The sequence below is a fragment of the Rhineura floridana genome, chromosome 14 (genome assembly GCF_030035675.1).
Source record: "Rhineura floridana isolate rRhiFlo1 chromosome 14, rRhiFlo1.hap2, whole genome shotgun sequence".
NCBI lineage: Eukaryota > Metazoa > Chordata > Lepidosauria > Squamata > Rhineuridae > Rhineura > Rhineura floridana.
Genome location: NC_084493.1, coordinates 30,812,740 through 30,828,677, shown reverse-complemented (window position 1 = coordinate 30,828,677; position 15,938 = coordinate 30,812,740). Strand labels below are relative to the sequence as shown.

General features: G+C 42.2%; 1 protein-coding gene across 1 annotated transcript in view; it reads left to right on the top strand.

Annotated features, from left to right (window-relative positions):
- Nucleotides 1-15,938, top strand: part of IDH3A (isocitrate dehydrogenase (NAD(+)) 3 catalytic subunit alpha) — a 35,308-nt gene that overhangs the window by 9,648 nt on the left and 9,722 nt on the right. Inside the window, exons 4-8 of the mRNA XM_061595106.1 lie at nucleotides 358-472; nucleotides 6,175-6,362; nucleotides 6,604-6,737; nucleotides 9,098-9,200; nucleotides 9,284-9,348. Coding sequence (XP_061451090.1) covers nucleotides 358-472; nucleotides 6,175-6,362; nucleotides 6,604-6,737; nucleotides 9,098-9,200; nucleotides 9,284-9,348 — 605 coding nt within the window. The remainder of the gene's footprint in view (nucleotides 1-357; nucleotides 473-6,174; nucleotides 6,363-6,603; nucleotides 6,738-9,097; nucleotides 9,201-9,283; nucleotides 9,349-15,938) is intronic.

Genomic DNA, 15,938 nt, shown 5'->3' with positions numbered 1-15,938 from the left:
GTTTTATGAAGCAACACATTTCTAAAAATGGAAAACTTTCCACCAAAAATATAGCAATGGAGAATTTATGACATACAACTCTGACCCTGGCATGAATAGACTCCAGCAAATGCACTCCACAATATTCAGTAATAGCAGTTCAGATTCAAGTTCATTGTTCCTGCAGGCTTGTCATAGTTTTCTCTGCTAGCCTATTTTCTTGTGTAAAAATTTCCCATTATTCAACTTGAAGACATTGGCTTCAGGGTTGGCGTGTCTCTTATGCAAGGTTTGGTATTTTGAGGCTTTAAACAAAATCCCTTTGGCAATGTTTTTTCCAAACCAGCTCAGAAGATAACGTGAAACAATTGTGTTTAGGCACCTGTTCAGTTTGAAGAGAGAAACGTGACAGCAATCCAAGGACCAGGAGGGAAATGGATGATCCCTCAAGATGCCAAAGAATCCATGGACAAGAACAAGATAGGACTGAAAGGTATATTGGAGGCTTCTGTTGACAGGGGTGATGGGGAGAGAAAAATAAAAAAGGCTCTCCAGTTTTGTTGTATACAAAATAATGCTGTGTTTAATTAAAAAAATTGTTGCATGCAAATAAGTTCCAGATCAATGTTTTTATTTATTTATTGACTTTATATCCTGCCCTTCCTCTCAGAACTTCTGAACTGCTTTATTGTACAACACTAAGAAGCCATAACAGTTTGTGTCTAAGTGCAGAAGTGTATTTATGGGAGACATGGTGACACTGCCAGCATGTCGGGTTCTCCCCCTTTGTAAACTGTGCAAAGCAAACCTATGCATGTTTACTAATGCAAGACTGACTGGCTTCAGCAAGGCTTACTCCAGAGGTATGTGGCCTCCTACTGGGAGAAAGGGCAGGATTATACAGCCACAAAAGAGGCTGTATACTATAGCCAGTGTGGATTTTTTACATTCCGCAATGTTAAATTGAAAATACCCCCCATGCCATTCTGATGCTTCCCATAAGCTCATTTCAGAACAAAAACTTACAAAACTTACAGTTCTGAACTCGGAAATGCTTGCTTAACAATCCTTTAAATTTTCATGGCGATACAAAAAACAGTCAGAGAGAATCAAAGTTCAAAGTGTAAAAAGAGGGGGGGAGAACCCAGACCCCTTTTGGACTTTTTTGTCTGAGAGGTCTCGTAATTTGTTGAAATTAATTAAAACTCAGCTGTGTTCACTGAGTACCTGTCATCCTATTACTGACCTTGCCCTATACTCTTACCTTCATCTTCTGCAGTTTAAAAGTTTAGAAAATGCCTGGCTGATTTTTAATTCATTTAAGAAATTTTACATTGAACTCAATGATAACGTTGGGCATGCTCAGTAAGAACCAGCTGTCAGTGTTCCAAAAGCCAGACTCACAGTTGCTGGGCTTGCCTAATCAGGGAGCCACATCCACACCAGACCTTTATTTCACTTGAGACAGTCATGGCTTCCCCCAAAGGATCCTGGGAAGTGTAGTTTGTGAAGGGTGCTGAGAGGAGAGTCCTATTCCCCTGACAGAGCTCCAGTAGCCAGAGGGGTTTAACAGTCAGCTGCTCTGACTGAAGCTCTGTGAGCAGAACAGGGCGTCTCCTAGCAGCTCTCAGCACCCTTCACTAACTACACTTTCCAGGATTCTCTGAGAGAAGCTATGACTGTCTAAAGTGAAATCAAGGTGTGGATGTGGCCAAGGATAGCTTTAGTTTCAATTTGGGTGGGAGGCTACATGTGCCTGCTGTAGAATAAAAAGGTGGGGAAAACGCTGAAATGCAATGATACTGTTCACAATGTTTTCCTTTTGGAAAGGAAAAGGGCTTCCCCTCTGCCTAGTGCCCACCCACCCAATCTCCTCCTTTCTCCCCCCTTACTGCCCCTCCCCCAGGTCAGTTTCACCTATCCTAAACATTATTGCACGAATAAATCCCATTGAACTCAAAAAGTATGCAAATTATCAAACCCATCCTCCGTTCTCCTCCCTCCTATCTCCTCCCTGTTGCCCCTTTCCTTGCCCCTCCCTCTCCCTCCCCATTCCCTTCCAATCCCCTCCACTACCACCTCCTCCTCCTCCCCATGGTAAGTTTTACCTATCTTAAGCATAACTGCACGGGAGTAAATCTCATTAAACTCAGTAAGCATGTAACTGATCAAACCTACCCACCCCTCCTCCTTCCTCCCATCACCTCCCTTTTGCTCCTGCCCTCCCCCTTCCTTCATCCTTCCCCTTCCCTTTCCAGTCCCCTCCTTCCTCCCCCTCCTTCTGCTCCCCTCTCCCCTCTCTTTCTCCTTTCCTCTCCCTTCCCCCTCCTCCTCCCCCCCCAGTTAGTTTTACCTATCCTAAGCATGATTGCACGGGAGTAAATCCCACTGAACTCAATAAACATGCAAATGACCAATCCATTCTCAGCAAACTTGCACAGGATCCCATTTCTTACCTCCCGGATTAAAAAGAGACATTCACTAATAGGCAAAAAAACCCCTTGCAGTTTAAGAACGTACCTACTGCCCACAGATATTTCTATCAAACTTTAAAAAGCAGGGAAATTGGGCAGCTATAGTAAATGCACCAGGGGAGCAGGAGACCTGACCTCCTTTCTGAGATATTGTACTGCCCTACAAATTTGTCAAAATGCAAACACAATTTGGGTTGGTCTTTCACAGTCCAAGCCACTTGCTGTGTAGCTTGGAAGAATTTGGTAACGTGCCTCTGAGCATATGGTGAGTGGTGGTAACACCTGCAATCAGCCCAAAGAATAGAAATAAGACATGTGCTGTGCTGATCTTGTTTTAGCAGGAAGGAAGCAACAATATTAACATACCGTTGATATTGTTCAGATAGTCACTTTAAATATGTTTGATTTACTTGGCAATTTTAGTAAAGTTTCCTATGGTAAATCATTTTCTTTTGCTTCTGTTTCTATGAATATGTGAAGCACAGCAACACTTTGCAAAATATACCCTAAAAAACTCCAAAAACAATTGTGGAATAATAGCACTCCTTACTCTGCAGAAAAGTCTCCACTGGACACCCGGAGTGTCTCCAGATAAAACAGTGGGAGGTGAAATATATTCTAGTAAAATTCTAGGTGTGCTCTATGTTTTTAATTGACCATTCCCACCTTTCCTTAAATGAAATGGTTTAACATAGCAGGCTGAAAACATGCATCTTGGGTAGGCCAAGTTTGTTTTTTCCAACAGCTGGAGTCATTGCTTTAAGAAGCAACATATTGTAATCAGTCTGATTTTACATCAGACTGCAGTTTCAGATTCACCTGTTAATGTGCCCAAAATAGAAATAGAGCATAACCTCCACCAAGAGGCTGTCTTCATCATATGATATTGACCAATAAAAAAGCTTTGAAATTGATAAAAATAAATTTGATACAGGTTTCTAGGATGAATAATGAGATAAATAAAATTTTCTAGATTAGATTCTCTATAGAAACATTAGTAACACAGGAAAGAAGCAAAGTAAGAAGAACACCAACAAACATAAAAAATGTAATTCTCCATCTTTGGAGATGGCAGGTGTTGCCACCACTCACCATATGCTCAGAAGCACATATTACAAAATTATTCCAAGCTACACAGGAAGTGGATTGGACTGTGAAAGACCAAGCCAAATTGTGTTTGCATTTTGACAACTTTGTAGGGCAGTACAATATCTCAGAGAGGAGTTCAGGTCTCCTGCTCCCCTGGTGCATTCACTATAGCTGCCCAATTTCTCTGCTTTTTAAAGTTTGATAGAAATATCTGTGGGCTATAGGTACATTCTTAAACCACAAGGTTTTTTCGTATTACTGAATAGAAATCTAATAAATAAATAAATAGGATTGCAGCCTATGTTGGAAGAGGGACAACTCTTATGTATGCTTGCAAAAACAACTGCAAATACATTGCATTTGAACTCCATGTAAATTTTCCTGTATAATATGATCCCTTAACTGTGTAAAGAACCATTTTTAAATGTTTCATCTTCCTGCTACTTAAATGAGTCAACTCTCTTACATCTGTGAGACTCTCTTACATCTGTGAGAATCAGTGTGGTGTAGTAAATAGAGCAGTGGACTTAAACTAGCAAAATCTGGCTTTAACTCTCCGCTCAGCCATGAAGCTAACTAGGTGACCTTAAACTAGAGCCAGTCATCATTTCACAACCTAATCTACTTCAGAGCGTTGGTGATAAAATGGGGAAGCCTCGTGAACTATGATTACCTGGAGCAAGCAAGGGCCACAGATGTAGCATATGATTTGTTGTGTTAGTTCCTAATGTGTTTTTGCACATGCACACAAATAAATGTCTTCTGCATACTACTTGTGAAACTCCCCTTCTTTTCCCCAGCATGTATTGAAGAATCATGATAACCATTCTCTAGACTGGTTTTTGATGGGTGGGATAGCTGATGAGTCCTAAACCTGGATCATGTTCCTGTGCGTATAGCCATTTTTTATTGCGTTATGTCTGGGACGAGTGGAGTCTGTAAAGTGGGGCTGGGGGAACCTGTAGCCCTTCAGATGTTGTTGGATAGATGCTTCCATCAGCCCAAGGGAGTATGGCCAATGTCCAGGGCTGATAGGAGTTGTAGTCTAGTAACTTCTGGAGGGCACCAGGTTCCACATCCCTGAATTAACCATAATTTGAAGATCACTGTCTAGATGCTAGCGTTTCCCCCTCAAATCATTTAAAAACCTGGAAAAAGTGGGAGGAGAGCCTAAATAAATACTGTACCTATTTCTGCTTGCTTACATTCTCACCACCATTTTCTTATCCCCAAAACTGTTCCGCCCCAACATAATTTTCTCCATTCTGATGCTGAGTTTCCTTAGCCTGATCTTCCTCACTCAAACTGTAACATTGTAAAGGAACCCATAGCTCAGACGTAGAGCACATCTCCTGCATGCAGAAGGTCCAAGGTTCAATTCTTGGCATATCTGCTACTAGTCCTAGTAGACACGGCGAGACTAGATGGGAGGTAGTGTGACCTTACATAAAGCTGCTTCCTGTGGGTTGTGTGCAACTAACATTTATTCATAGTAAAAATGGAAATGTACTGCCTTCAAGTCGATTCCGACTTACGGCGACCCTATGAATTGGGTTTTCATGAGGCTGAGAGGCAGTGACTGGCCCATGGTCACCCAGTGCGCTTCATGGCTATGTGGGGATTCAAACCCTGGTCTCCCATGTCGTAGTCCAACACCATAGTAGACCCACTGAAATTAATGGCCATGGCGAACTTAGATCCACTAATTTCAATAGGTCTACTCTATGTAAAACTTAGCTGAACGTCCCTTGCCCAGCTTTCCCAAAGGAGAGGGAGAGCTGGTACTGTAGGGCCTTTCCCTTTGCTTAGCTGAAAAGCCAATAACTTCTGGTTCCTCTCCACAAATACTCCATTCCTGCTGTTCACAAGATATCTGTAACTAAGAATTAGTGCCTGGACTTGCTTTTTTCCTCCCTGCTGCCCTTCCTTTTGAGTCACATCTCTTAGATTGTGGGCCTGAGAGCAAGGAACTGCCTTCTCATTTATATTTGTAACTCTTTCTGAGTTCAGCCTTTTTTTGGCTGAAGAGCGGAATAAAAATGCCAATAATAAAAAATGTTTTAGACTACAGTGCCTGTCATCCCTGACCATTGACTGTGCTGGCTTAGGCTGGTGGGAGTTGGAGTCCAAAGCATCTGGAGGGTACAATGCTGGGGAACGCTGTCCTTCCCCATTCCCACCCAGCTGGCTCTCTTAAATCCTGTTATTCAGCAACTTCCAAAAGTTCCTGAAAAAGAGGGAAGGGTAACAATCTGTTCATTACAGAACACTGTAGACAAGAAATGCAACCCATTGGGGCATGTAAGGTTTTTTTTTTTTTTAAGTCCTAAAACATTTCTGCCCATTGAAATATTACAACTGAGGATGAGCAACTTTCCTCCAGAATAAATCCCTATAGTAAAATACTATGTGGTGGCAGGCAGTACTTGGTGATAAGCTGAAACAAGAGCCTTCTTGCATCAACAACAGGTTTAAGTTATAAGTGAGAAAGCCCCGTCCTCCCACCTCAAACCAGGGGATTTAACTCGGGAGTGTCTGTGAAGAATGCTGTTGCTAAGTAACAGGCCATTGTCTAATGTTCTGTTCTAAATTGGTGCAATTGCACCTCATTCATTCCTCTTATGTGTTTCAGGCCCTTTGAAAACTCCAATAGCTGCTGGCCACCCATCCATGAACCTGCTGCTTCGTAAAACATTTGACCTTTATGCTAACATCCGCCCTTGTGTATCGATTGAAGGCTACAAAACCCCTTACACAGATGTCGACATAGTCACAATACGAGAGAATACAGAAGGCGAATACAGTGGAATTGAGCATGTGGTATGTTTGTAGAATGCAGTCAGATCACACGCTTGCCCCCTCCAAATAATAAAATTTGCTTGAACTAGAAAGTACTTAAACAAATTAACTCTCTTAACTGCAGTAGAAGGTACATTTAATTTTGAAATGGAGTACTCTGCAGGCTTGATGATTGGCCAAACTAACCCTGCCAGGACTACTCAAATTTTCTTTCAAATAACCTTGCTTTTGTCTTCCCACGTAACTGTTGTGTGTCTTTCAGATTGTTGATGGCGTTGTACAGAGTATCAAACTCATCACGGAAGATGCAAGCAAACGTATTGCTGACTTTGCATTTGAGTATGCCAGAAACAATCAAAGAAGCAAAGTTACAGCTGTGCACAAAGCAAACATTATGTATGTGGTCATAACTGAGTAACCTAGTTCTAAGTTTCAAAATGTTTACTGCTTTTTTTAAAATGGAGAAGTGTGTGTTGATTTGCTGCCTCATGTCATTGCCAGAAGAGGATGCCATATATTTGATGGAGCCTTCCTTTGGCAGTCAGGCCTTAGTGAAAGCTTAAACTCCATTCCTTTTTTCTGTCTTTCAGAAGGAATGCAAGTTGGCACCTTAACTCACTAAAATGAAATTATTAACCACTCTTGCCTTCAAATCCAGGGTGACTGAATACATGGAAGAGAGCCTGGGATCACATCAGTTTAGCTTAGGAAACTGAAAACAGGGCTGTGCACACGACTGGTAACCCTGAGGTGCTGAGTTTTTGATCACATGGAATAAGCTTTTTTGGCTGAGTAGAATAAAAAATGGTTTAAATACAGCCCCATTCTCATTTTTTGCTGAATGTGTGGGGGATGGCGCAATCATAAGTGGTCATGCTCGCTCTTTCCCCCCATCCCCCCGCTCACCACACACATGTTCAATCTACTCTGGATTAGAAAGTGAGAATAGGCCTCTTGTGTGGAAACCCACACCCAAATCCCATTCCATTACAAAACATATTCCCCATAGCCTGATACATTTTTTACTAGATGAAAATAATTTGCATCTTTTTCCTGTTTTTGCAGATGGTGCGTACTAGGGGTAATTATGAAAGTAACCCTTGACTACAAAAAAAAGTTTTGCAGAGAAGAAAGCTATTTTTTTAATTAATATGGATGTTTCGGTAATCCAGTGTACTACGATTAAATTATGCAACATGCATCTAAAACTGTTAACTCAGAATAACTAAACCTGATGCTACTGCATGAATACTGTGATCAAATTTGTGTTCCTGGATAACAAGCAGTGTGCTTTAAAAAAAACCTTCTTGCCCAATGCTTCATGCAATTCAGTGCTGCTGTATTAGGAATAGCTGAGTATGTCCTCTTCCTTTATCCCCATTCCATAACTTCAGCTTGGTATGCTGATATTCCTGAATTAGCAAGGCAGAACAGCTTTTCAGTTTCACAACTGACCTTTTTTTTTTAAGTCTGGTTAAATATCCTGCTGTGAATTTTTTAGAGATGGGTGGGAATTTAGAGAGATTGTATTCATTTAACTAAACACAAACGTTTTAAGGTAACTTGACTAGTTAGATGGTATCATGGCTCAGCCTCTACAGCAGGGGTGGCTAACCTTTGGCTCTTTAATAGGAAATGGTGATGATGGACTACTGTTCCCATCACCCCAACCATTGGCCAGGTTGGCTGAGACTGATGGGAGTTGGAGTCCAACAACATCTGGAAGGCCACAGGTTAGACATCACTACTCTAAAGAGTTATACAGCAGCATTTCCCAACCTTTGGGTCCCCAGATGTTGCTGGACTACAACTCCCACCAGCTGCAGCCAGCATGGCCAATGGTCAGGAATTACGGGAACTATAGTCCAGCAACATCTGGGGACCCAAAGGTTGGGAAAGACTGTTCTAGAGCAATGTTAAGGATACTGGAGTAGTTGACTTGAATAATGGCACACCACTGTCACTGGGTGGCAGGAGCTCTTGGTGTGAAAGAGACTTCCGGTGGGTGTCTGGAGTGTCCTTGCCATTCACTCTAGCAGCCTAGCTTCTGGGGTGAGCTAGAAACCCACCCTGTCTGGTCAGATATGTTTTGACCTTTAATTGTCTTTCATGTACTTATTTACTATGACATACATTGAGCCAGAGGTAAATAGAAGAGAATCCATTTTGGCCTTGCAGGCTTCCAAGGTGTGTGAGTGTGAATGAGAGAGAGTTTACAATTTGGGAGAATAATATATTACATGTAAGGCCTGTTTGTCTGGGTAGTGGTTGTGGTTAAGAGCGTTCAAATCCCCATTCAGCCATGAAGTTCACTGGATGATCTCTTGCCATTCACTGTTTCAGCCTGACCTACTTGATAGGTTTGTTGGGAGAATAAAATGGAGTACAGGAGAACCATGTACGCTGCCTTGAGCTTCTAGGAGGAAGGACAGGATATAAATAAACTGTCTCCAAGGAATAGGATATTAGCCTTTGGGGTAGAAAGCATAAAAACAATTTGATCTGTCTCCATCCTTCTTGTTTGGACTTCCTTTTAAAATTCATGACTTACTTAAGATTAATGAAGAATATTACCTTTAAACATAGATATTTGCTTCTGAATTCAAACTAGAAGCCTGGCAGATTACACTACATAGTTGCAATAAGAAGGTGCTATCCTTCCCCACTCCCCAACCCTCATGTCTGAATGCATTATTAATTTGGTATGCACATCTAGGTCCCTAAACTGCTGCTTTTTTCCCTTTCTTAACGCACAGGCGAATGTCTGATGGGTTGTTTCTGAAAAAATGCAGGGAAGCAGCAGAAAACTGTAAAGATATTAAGTTTAATGAAATGTATCTCGACACTGTGTGTCTGAATGTGAGTATATAGCAAACTCATAATAAAGTTTCTTAATAGCTGCAATTTCAGGTCATCTTAAAAACTTGTCTCTTTTCCCTTAGATGGTGCAGGATCCATCTCAGTTTGATGTCCTTGTTATGCCAAACTTGTATGGTGACATTCTTAGGTAAGTAGACTTGAGCTAGTGTGAAGGAATTCATTTATGTATGTATGTATGTATGTATGTATGTACAAGATTTCTATAAACCACTTGTCAGTTTCAGCTCTCAAAATTGGGTACAAATAATTTATCAGTCCCTAAAAACCAGTAATAGAACTATAAACATATTTACAGCCCAAATAAAACTAGAAACAGCACAGACAATTTAATTTCCTGAAGGCTTAGCAAAACTATTGTTTCCTTTCATTTTGAAATGTCATTAAAAAGGTGGTAATATTAACACTCAGCCCATAGAAAGGTGTTCTCAAGCTCTGGAGCTACAACGAAAAACACCTTACTACTTGTAGAACCCAATTACAGCTTTTACATAAAATGGAACTTGAAGCATGTTAACCTAGAAACTGCCAAACTGTTGCTAAGAGGTCCAGGTGACCTCATTGGAAAAGGGCACCAATCCTGAGTTCTGGCTGGTTTGCCACCTGGATCAGAATAGCCTGGCCTCAGTAACCCAAGCTCTGAGTTGATTCTTCTCTTGTCCAACTTTCACATCCATACATAGAGATCAGGAATACCATAGTCTGAATGATCCTGACTTTGGTGTTCAGTGATACATCTTTGCATTTGAGGATCTTTTCTAGTTCTCTCACAGCTGCCCTCCCCAGTCCTAGCCTTCTTCTGATTTCTTGACTATTGTTTCCCTTTTGGTTAATGACTGTGCCAAGGTATTGTTATCCTTGACAAGTTCAGTGTCCTCATTGTCAACTTTAAAGTTGCATAAATCTTCTGTTGTCATTACTTTAGTCTTTTTGACGTTCAGCTGTAGTCCTGCTTTTGTGCTTTCCTCTTTAACCTTCATCAGCATTCGTTTCAAATCATTACTGGTTTCTGCTAGTAGTATGGTGTCGTCTGCATATCTTAAATTACTGATATTTCTCCCTCCAATTTTCACACCTCCTTAATCTTGATCCAATCCCACTTTCCATATATGTTCTGCATATAGATTAAAGAAATAGGGTGGTAAAATACACCCGTCTCACATCCCTTCCTACTGGGAACCAATCGGTTTCTCCATATTTTGTCCTTACAGTAGCCTCTTGTTGAGCGTATAGGTTGCGCATCAGAACAATTAGATGCTGTGGCATCCGCATTTATTTTAAAGCATTCCAATCAAAGGCTTTGCTGTAATCTATAAAACAGGGTGATTTTCTTCTGAAATCCCTTGGTCCGTTCCATTATCCAACGTATGTTTGCAATATGATCTCTGGTACCTCTTCCCTTTCTAAATCCAGCTTGGACGTCTGGCATTTCTCGCTCCATGGCAAGAGCCTTTGTTGTAGAATCTCGAGCATTACTTTTCTTGCATGGGATATTAAGGCAATAGTTTGATAATTGCATTCCCTGGGATCCCCTTTCTTTGGAATTGGGATGTATATGGAGCGCTTCCAGTCTGTGGGCCATTATTTAGTTTTCCATATTTCTTGACAGATTTTTGGTCACACTTTGGACAGATTCCATCTCAGTAACTTGTACCAACTCTATTGGTATGCCATCTATTCCTGGTGATTTTAAGTATTTTAAGAGCAGCTTTCACCTCACATTCTAAAATGTCTGGTTCTTCTTCATATGGTTCCTCTGTGAATGAATCTGTCATCCTTGCGTCTCTTGTATATAATTCTTCAGTGTATTGCTTCCATCTTCCTTTTATTTTATCTCACTCAGTCAGTGTGTTCCCCTGTTGATTATTCAACATCCCTACTCTTGGTTTGAATTTCGCTTTGATTTCTCTAATATTTTGGAATGGGGCTCTTGTTCTACCTTTTTAATTATCCTCTTCTGTACAATAATTATTGTAGTAGTTCTTTGTCCCTACGTACAAGTCACTGTATTATTGCATTTAGGGTTCTAACCATGTTTCTCTCTCCTTTTGCTTTTGCTTTCCTTCTCTGTTTAACCATGTTAAGAGTTTTGTCAGTCATCCATTGAGGTCTTTCTCTCTTTTTTACTAGAAGTATTGTCTTTTTGCATTCTTCCCTGATAATGTCTCTGACTTCACTCCATAGTTCTTCTGGTTCCCTATCAGCTAGGTTTAAAGCCTTAAATTTGTTCCTTATTAGATCTTTAAATTCTTCTGGGATGTTATTTAACTTGTATTTTGGCATTATGATTGCTTTGTTCTTCTTTAACTTTACTCTGGTTTTCAATAGTACCAGTTCATGATCTGTACCGCAGTCTGCTCCTGGTCTTGTTTTTACAGAAAGTATGGAATTATATAATCAATTTGATTCCTATATTAACCATTTGGTGAAGTCCATGTATATAGTCATCTTTTTGGTTGCTCAAAAAATGTGTTTGCAAGAAACAAGGTGCTTGCGTTGTTGCGGCGAGCAACGTGTCCTCTCGACCCTTGCCCTTCTTGGCTTATTAAAGCTTGCCGAGAGGGTTAGACCAAGTGGATCCAGGGTGTAGTCAACACATCATTGCGGAGGGAGTGGTTCCAGCTGCCTTGAAAGAGGCAGTGATCCGACCACTCCTGAAAAAGCCCACCCTGGACCCATTGGTTTGTGACAACTAGCGACCCATTGCAAATACCCCCTTCCTATTAGGGAAGGTGATTGAGAGGGTTGTGGCGCAGTAATTGCAAATACTCTTGGATGAAACAGATTATCTTGACCCGTTCCAGTTTGGGTCCAGGCCTGATTATGGGACTGAATCGGCCTTAGTCGCCCTGATGGATGACCTTTATCGAGAGGAGAAGGAGAGTGAGACCCTGTTATTTTTACTTGATCTCTCAGTGGCTTTTGATACCATTGACCATGGTATCCTTCTGGGCTGACTTGGTGAGATGGGTATTGGAGGCACTGTCTTACAGTGGTTCCGATCCTATCTCCAAGGTCATTCTCAGAGAATAGCATTGGGTGATTGTCTTTCAGCCCCCTGGCAGTTGTGCTGTGGGGTGCCGCAGGGTACCATCTTGTCCCCCATGCTGTATAACATCTGTATGAAGCCCTTGGGAGTGGTCATCAGATTTGGGGCGAGATGTCAGCAGTATGCTGATGATACCCAGCTCTATTTCTCCATAACATCTGAATCGGAAAAGGCCGTGCAAGCCCTGGACAGCTGCCTAGATTCGGGGGTGGCTGGATGAGGGCCAATAAACTGAGTCTGAGTCCTAGCAAGACAGAGACGCTGTGGGTTGGTGGTTCCCAAGTTCGGATAATTGGTCAGTTGCCTGCTTTGGATGGGGTCGTACTCCCTCTGAAAGAGCAGGTTCGTAGTCTGGGGGTGCTCCTGGATCCATCTTTGTCACTAGAGGACCAGGTGACCTCAGTGGCCAGGAGTGCCTTTTACCAGCTTCGCCTGGTAAGACAGCTGCGGCCATTTCTGGACCGGGATAGCCTGACCACTGTTATCCACGCACTGGTAATCTCCAGGCTGGATTACTGTAATGCGCTCTATGTGGAGCTGCCCTTGAGGTTGGTCCGGAAGCTGCAGCTGGTGCAAAATGCAGCAGCAAGACTGCTCACTGGGGCAGAGTATTGTCAACATGTTACCCCGCTGCTGAAAGAATTACACTGGGCCATTTGCTACCGGGCCAAGTGCAAGGTTCTAGTTTTAGTATACAAAGCCCTATACAGCTTGGGCCTGAAAGACCTTCTTATCCCTTATATACCCTATCACTGCGCTCTGCAGGTGAGGGCCTCCTGCAGATACCATCTTATTAGGAGGTCTGTTCTGCACAGCATAGGAAACAGACTTTTAATGTGGCGGCACCTACCCTGTGGAATTCCCTCCCCTTAAATATTAAGCGGGCACCATCTGGGTTATCTTTCTGGCGCCTATTGAAGACCTTCCTCTTTCAACAAGCCTTTTAATCCCAGTCTGCGTCTGTGTTGGAATTGCTTTTTAATATTTCTTAAACCTTTTTTAAAATGTTTTTAAACTTAGACAATGTTTGAAATCTTTTTTTAAGAAACGTGTTTAAAGATGTTTTGTTTTAATGTGTTTTAAAGTTTGTTTTTATGATGTTTTAAAGTTTTTAGTGCTTTTGTTTGCTGCCCTGGGCTCCTGCCGGGAGGAAGGGCAGGATATAAATCAAATAATAAATAAATAAAATAAAACATTATTGGCTTCACAGAAATCAGTAAGTCTCTCTCCTGCTTCATTTCTATCTCCTAAGCCCCACTTTCCCACAATTCCTAGATCTTCTCTGTTCCCTACTTTTGCATTCCAGTCCCCCATGATTATCAGAGCATCCAGTTTGTTGTGTGATCAATTTCTTCCTGTACTTCTGTGTAAAATCTCTCCAATTCCTCTTCTGTGTTTGCTGTTGGAGCATAGACTTGGATGATGGTTATGTTGATAGGTTTCCCATTAAGGCTCATTGATATCACTCACTCAGACCTTGTGTTATAGCTTGTAATTGCTTTTGCTACATCACTTCTCACTATTAGAGCAACCCCAATTCTTTTTAATTTCTCATTTCCTGCATAAAATATTTCGTAGTTGCCTGATTGGAAGTGTACCATTCCCGTCCATTTTAATTCACTCATGCCAAGTACTGCAATATTGATATGTTCCGTTTCTTGCTTGATAATTTCTAACTTTCCCTGGTTCATGCTTCTCACATTCCATGTTCCTATTGTGTACACTGTACAACTTCAGCCTCTCCTTTCACACCTGTGCGCATCAGCCTCCGGGCTTCCTTTTGACTTTGACCCAGTTGTATCAGTAGTCACAGCGCTACTTCTCCTTGTCCTTTGTTCTTCTCCAGTAGCTCAATGAGTGCCATCTTACCTGGGGGTCTCATCTTCCAGCACTATCTCATGTTGCATTTTGGATACTCTGTTCATAGGGTTTTCTTGGTAAAAGATATTCAGAGGTGGTTTACCATTGCCTTCCTCTGAGTTTGGATGCATCCTAGTCTGGTGTCTCAGCTTTGACCATTCTGCCTTGGGTGCCCCTGCTAGAAGTCCAGCCTCTTGGTCTAGACTTCTGACGGCATTGCTCTCAGCTTCTTCCACACTCTCATATATCATATATACGATATAAAGCACTAAACGACTTGAGACCGAAGTACTTAAAAGGGTATCTTTCCCATTACCAGCTGACCCATGCATTACGTTCTGCAGGAGATGCCCTACTCATTGTCCTGTCCCTGGAGTGTTCAATAGGGCAGTGACATGAAATGGGGGATTCTCTGCCACACAGACACACACACTTACTTATGAAACTATCTCCCAGATGACATCTCATTCACCCTCACGATAGAAACATTTTAAATGAAGGCTAAAAACATTTTTTATTTGTCCAGGATCTTAACTGGATTGGTATTTCAGAGGCAGTATAAATATCTGTCGCTACTGACTTTATTGTGATTTTGTAGTTTTAACTACAGTTTTATTATAGTATGTATTGGATCAGTTTCAACTATTGTGACCTGAGGACCTGGACAAGCTGCTTGAAGAAGAGCAGCCCACCACTTGCCCCCTTGACCGTTGCCCATTTTGGCTGCTGAAAACTAGCCAAAGGGGACTGTTTGGGTGGGCCCAGGGAATGATTAATGCTTCGTTGGAGGAGGGGGAGATACCATCAGCCTTGAAGGAGGCAGTGGTGTATCCCCTTCTTAAGAGGACCTCAGTGGACCCAGAACTATTGCCCAGTGGCAAATACCCCTTTTTGGGCAAGGTGCTTGAGAAGGTGGTGATAATCCAGCTTCAAGCAAGCTTGGAGGAAACAGATTATTTGGATCCCTTCCAGTCTGGCTTCAGAGCTGGCCATGGCACTGAAACAGCCTTGGTCACCCTGGTTGATGACATTTGTCGGGAGAGAGATGGGGGAGTGTGACCCTGCTTGTTCTCCTTGATCTCTCAGCAGCTTTTGATACTATTGACCATGGTGTCCTTCTGGAACGTCTCAAGGAGATGGGGGTTAGGGGTGCTGTGCTTCAGTGATTCTGCTCATAGCGCCAGAGCTGCTTTCAAAAAGTAGTTATGGGAGGCTACTGTTCAGCACTATGGGAATTATCATGTTGTGTTCTGCAGGGTTCCATCTTGTCCCCATGCTATTTAATATCTATATGAAGCCACTGGGAGCTGTCACCAGGAGATTTAGAGTGAGGTGCCATCAATATGCAGATGACACCCAGCTCTACCTTTCTATTCCATCTGAATCAGGAGAGGCAGTTGAGGTATTGAACAGATGCTTGGAGACCGTGATGGACTGGATGTGGGCCAATAAATTGAGGCTGAATCCTGAAAAGACAGAGGTGTTATGTGTCCAGAGTTCTCATGTCCAGGAGGTGGGAAGACAGCCTGTTCTGGATGGGGTTGCTCTTTCCTTGAAGGAGCAGGTCTGCAGCCTGTAGGTGCTCCTTGATCCCACACCATCTCTGGAGGTTTAGGTGACCTCAGGGGCTAGGAGTGCCTTTTTCCAGTTCTGGCTGCTTCGCCAGCTTCAGCTCCTTTTGGACAGAGAAGATTTGGCCACAGTGCTCCAATCTCTGGTAACTTCCAGACTGGATTATTGTAATGTGCTCTAAGAGGGGCTGCCCTTGAAGACAACTTGGAAACTTCAACTGGTCCAAAATGCAGCAGTCA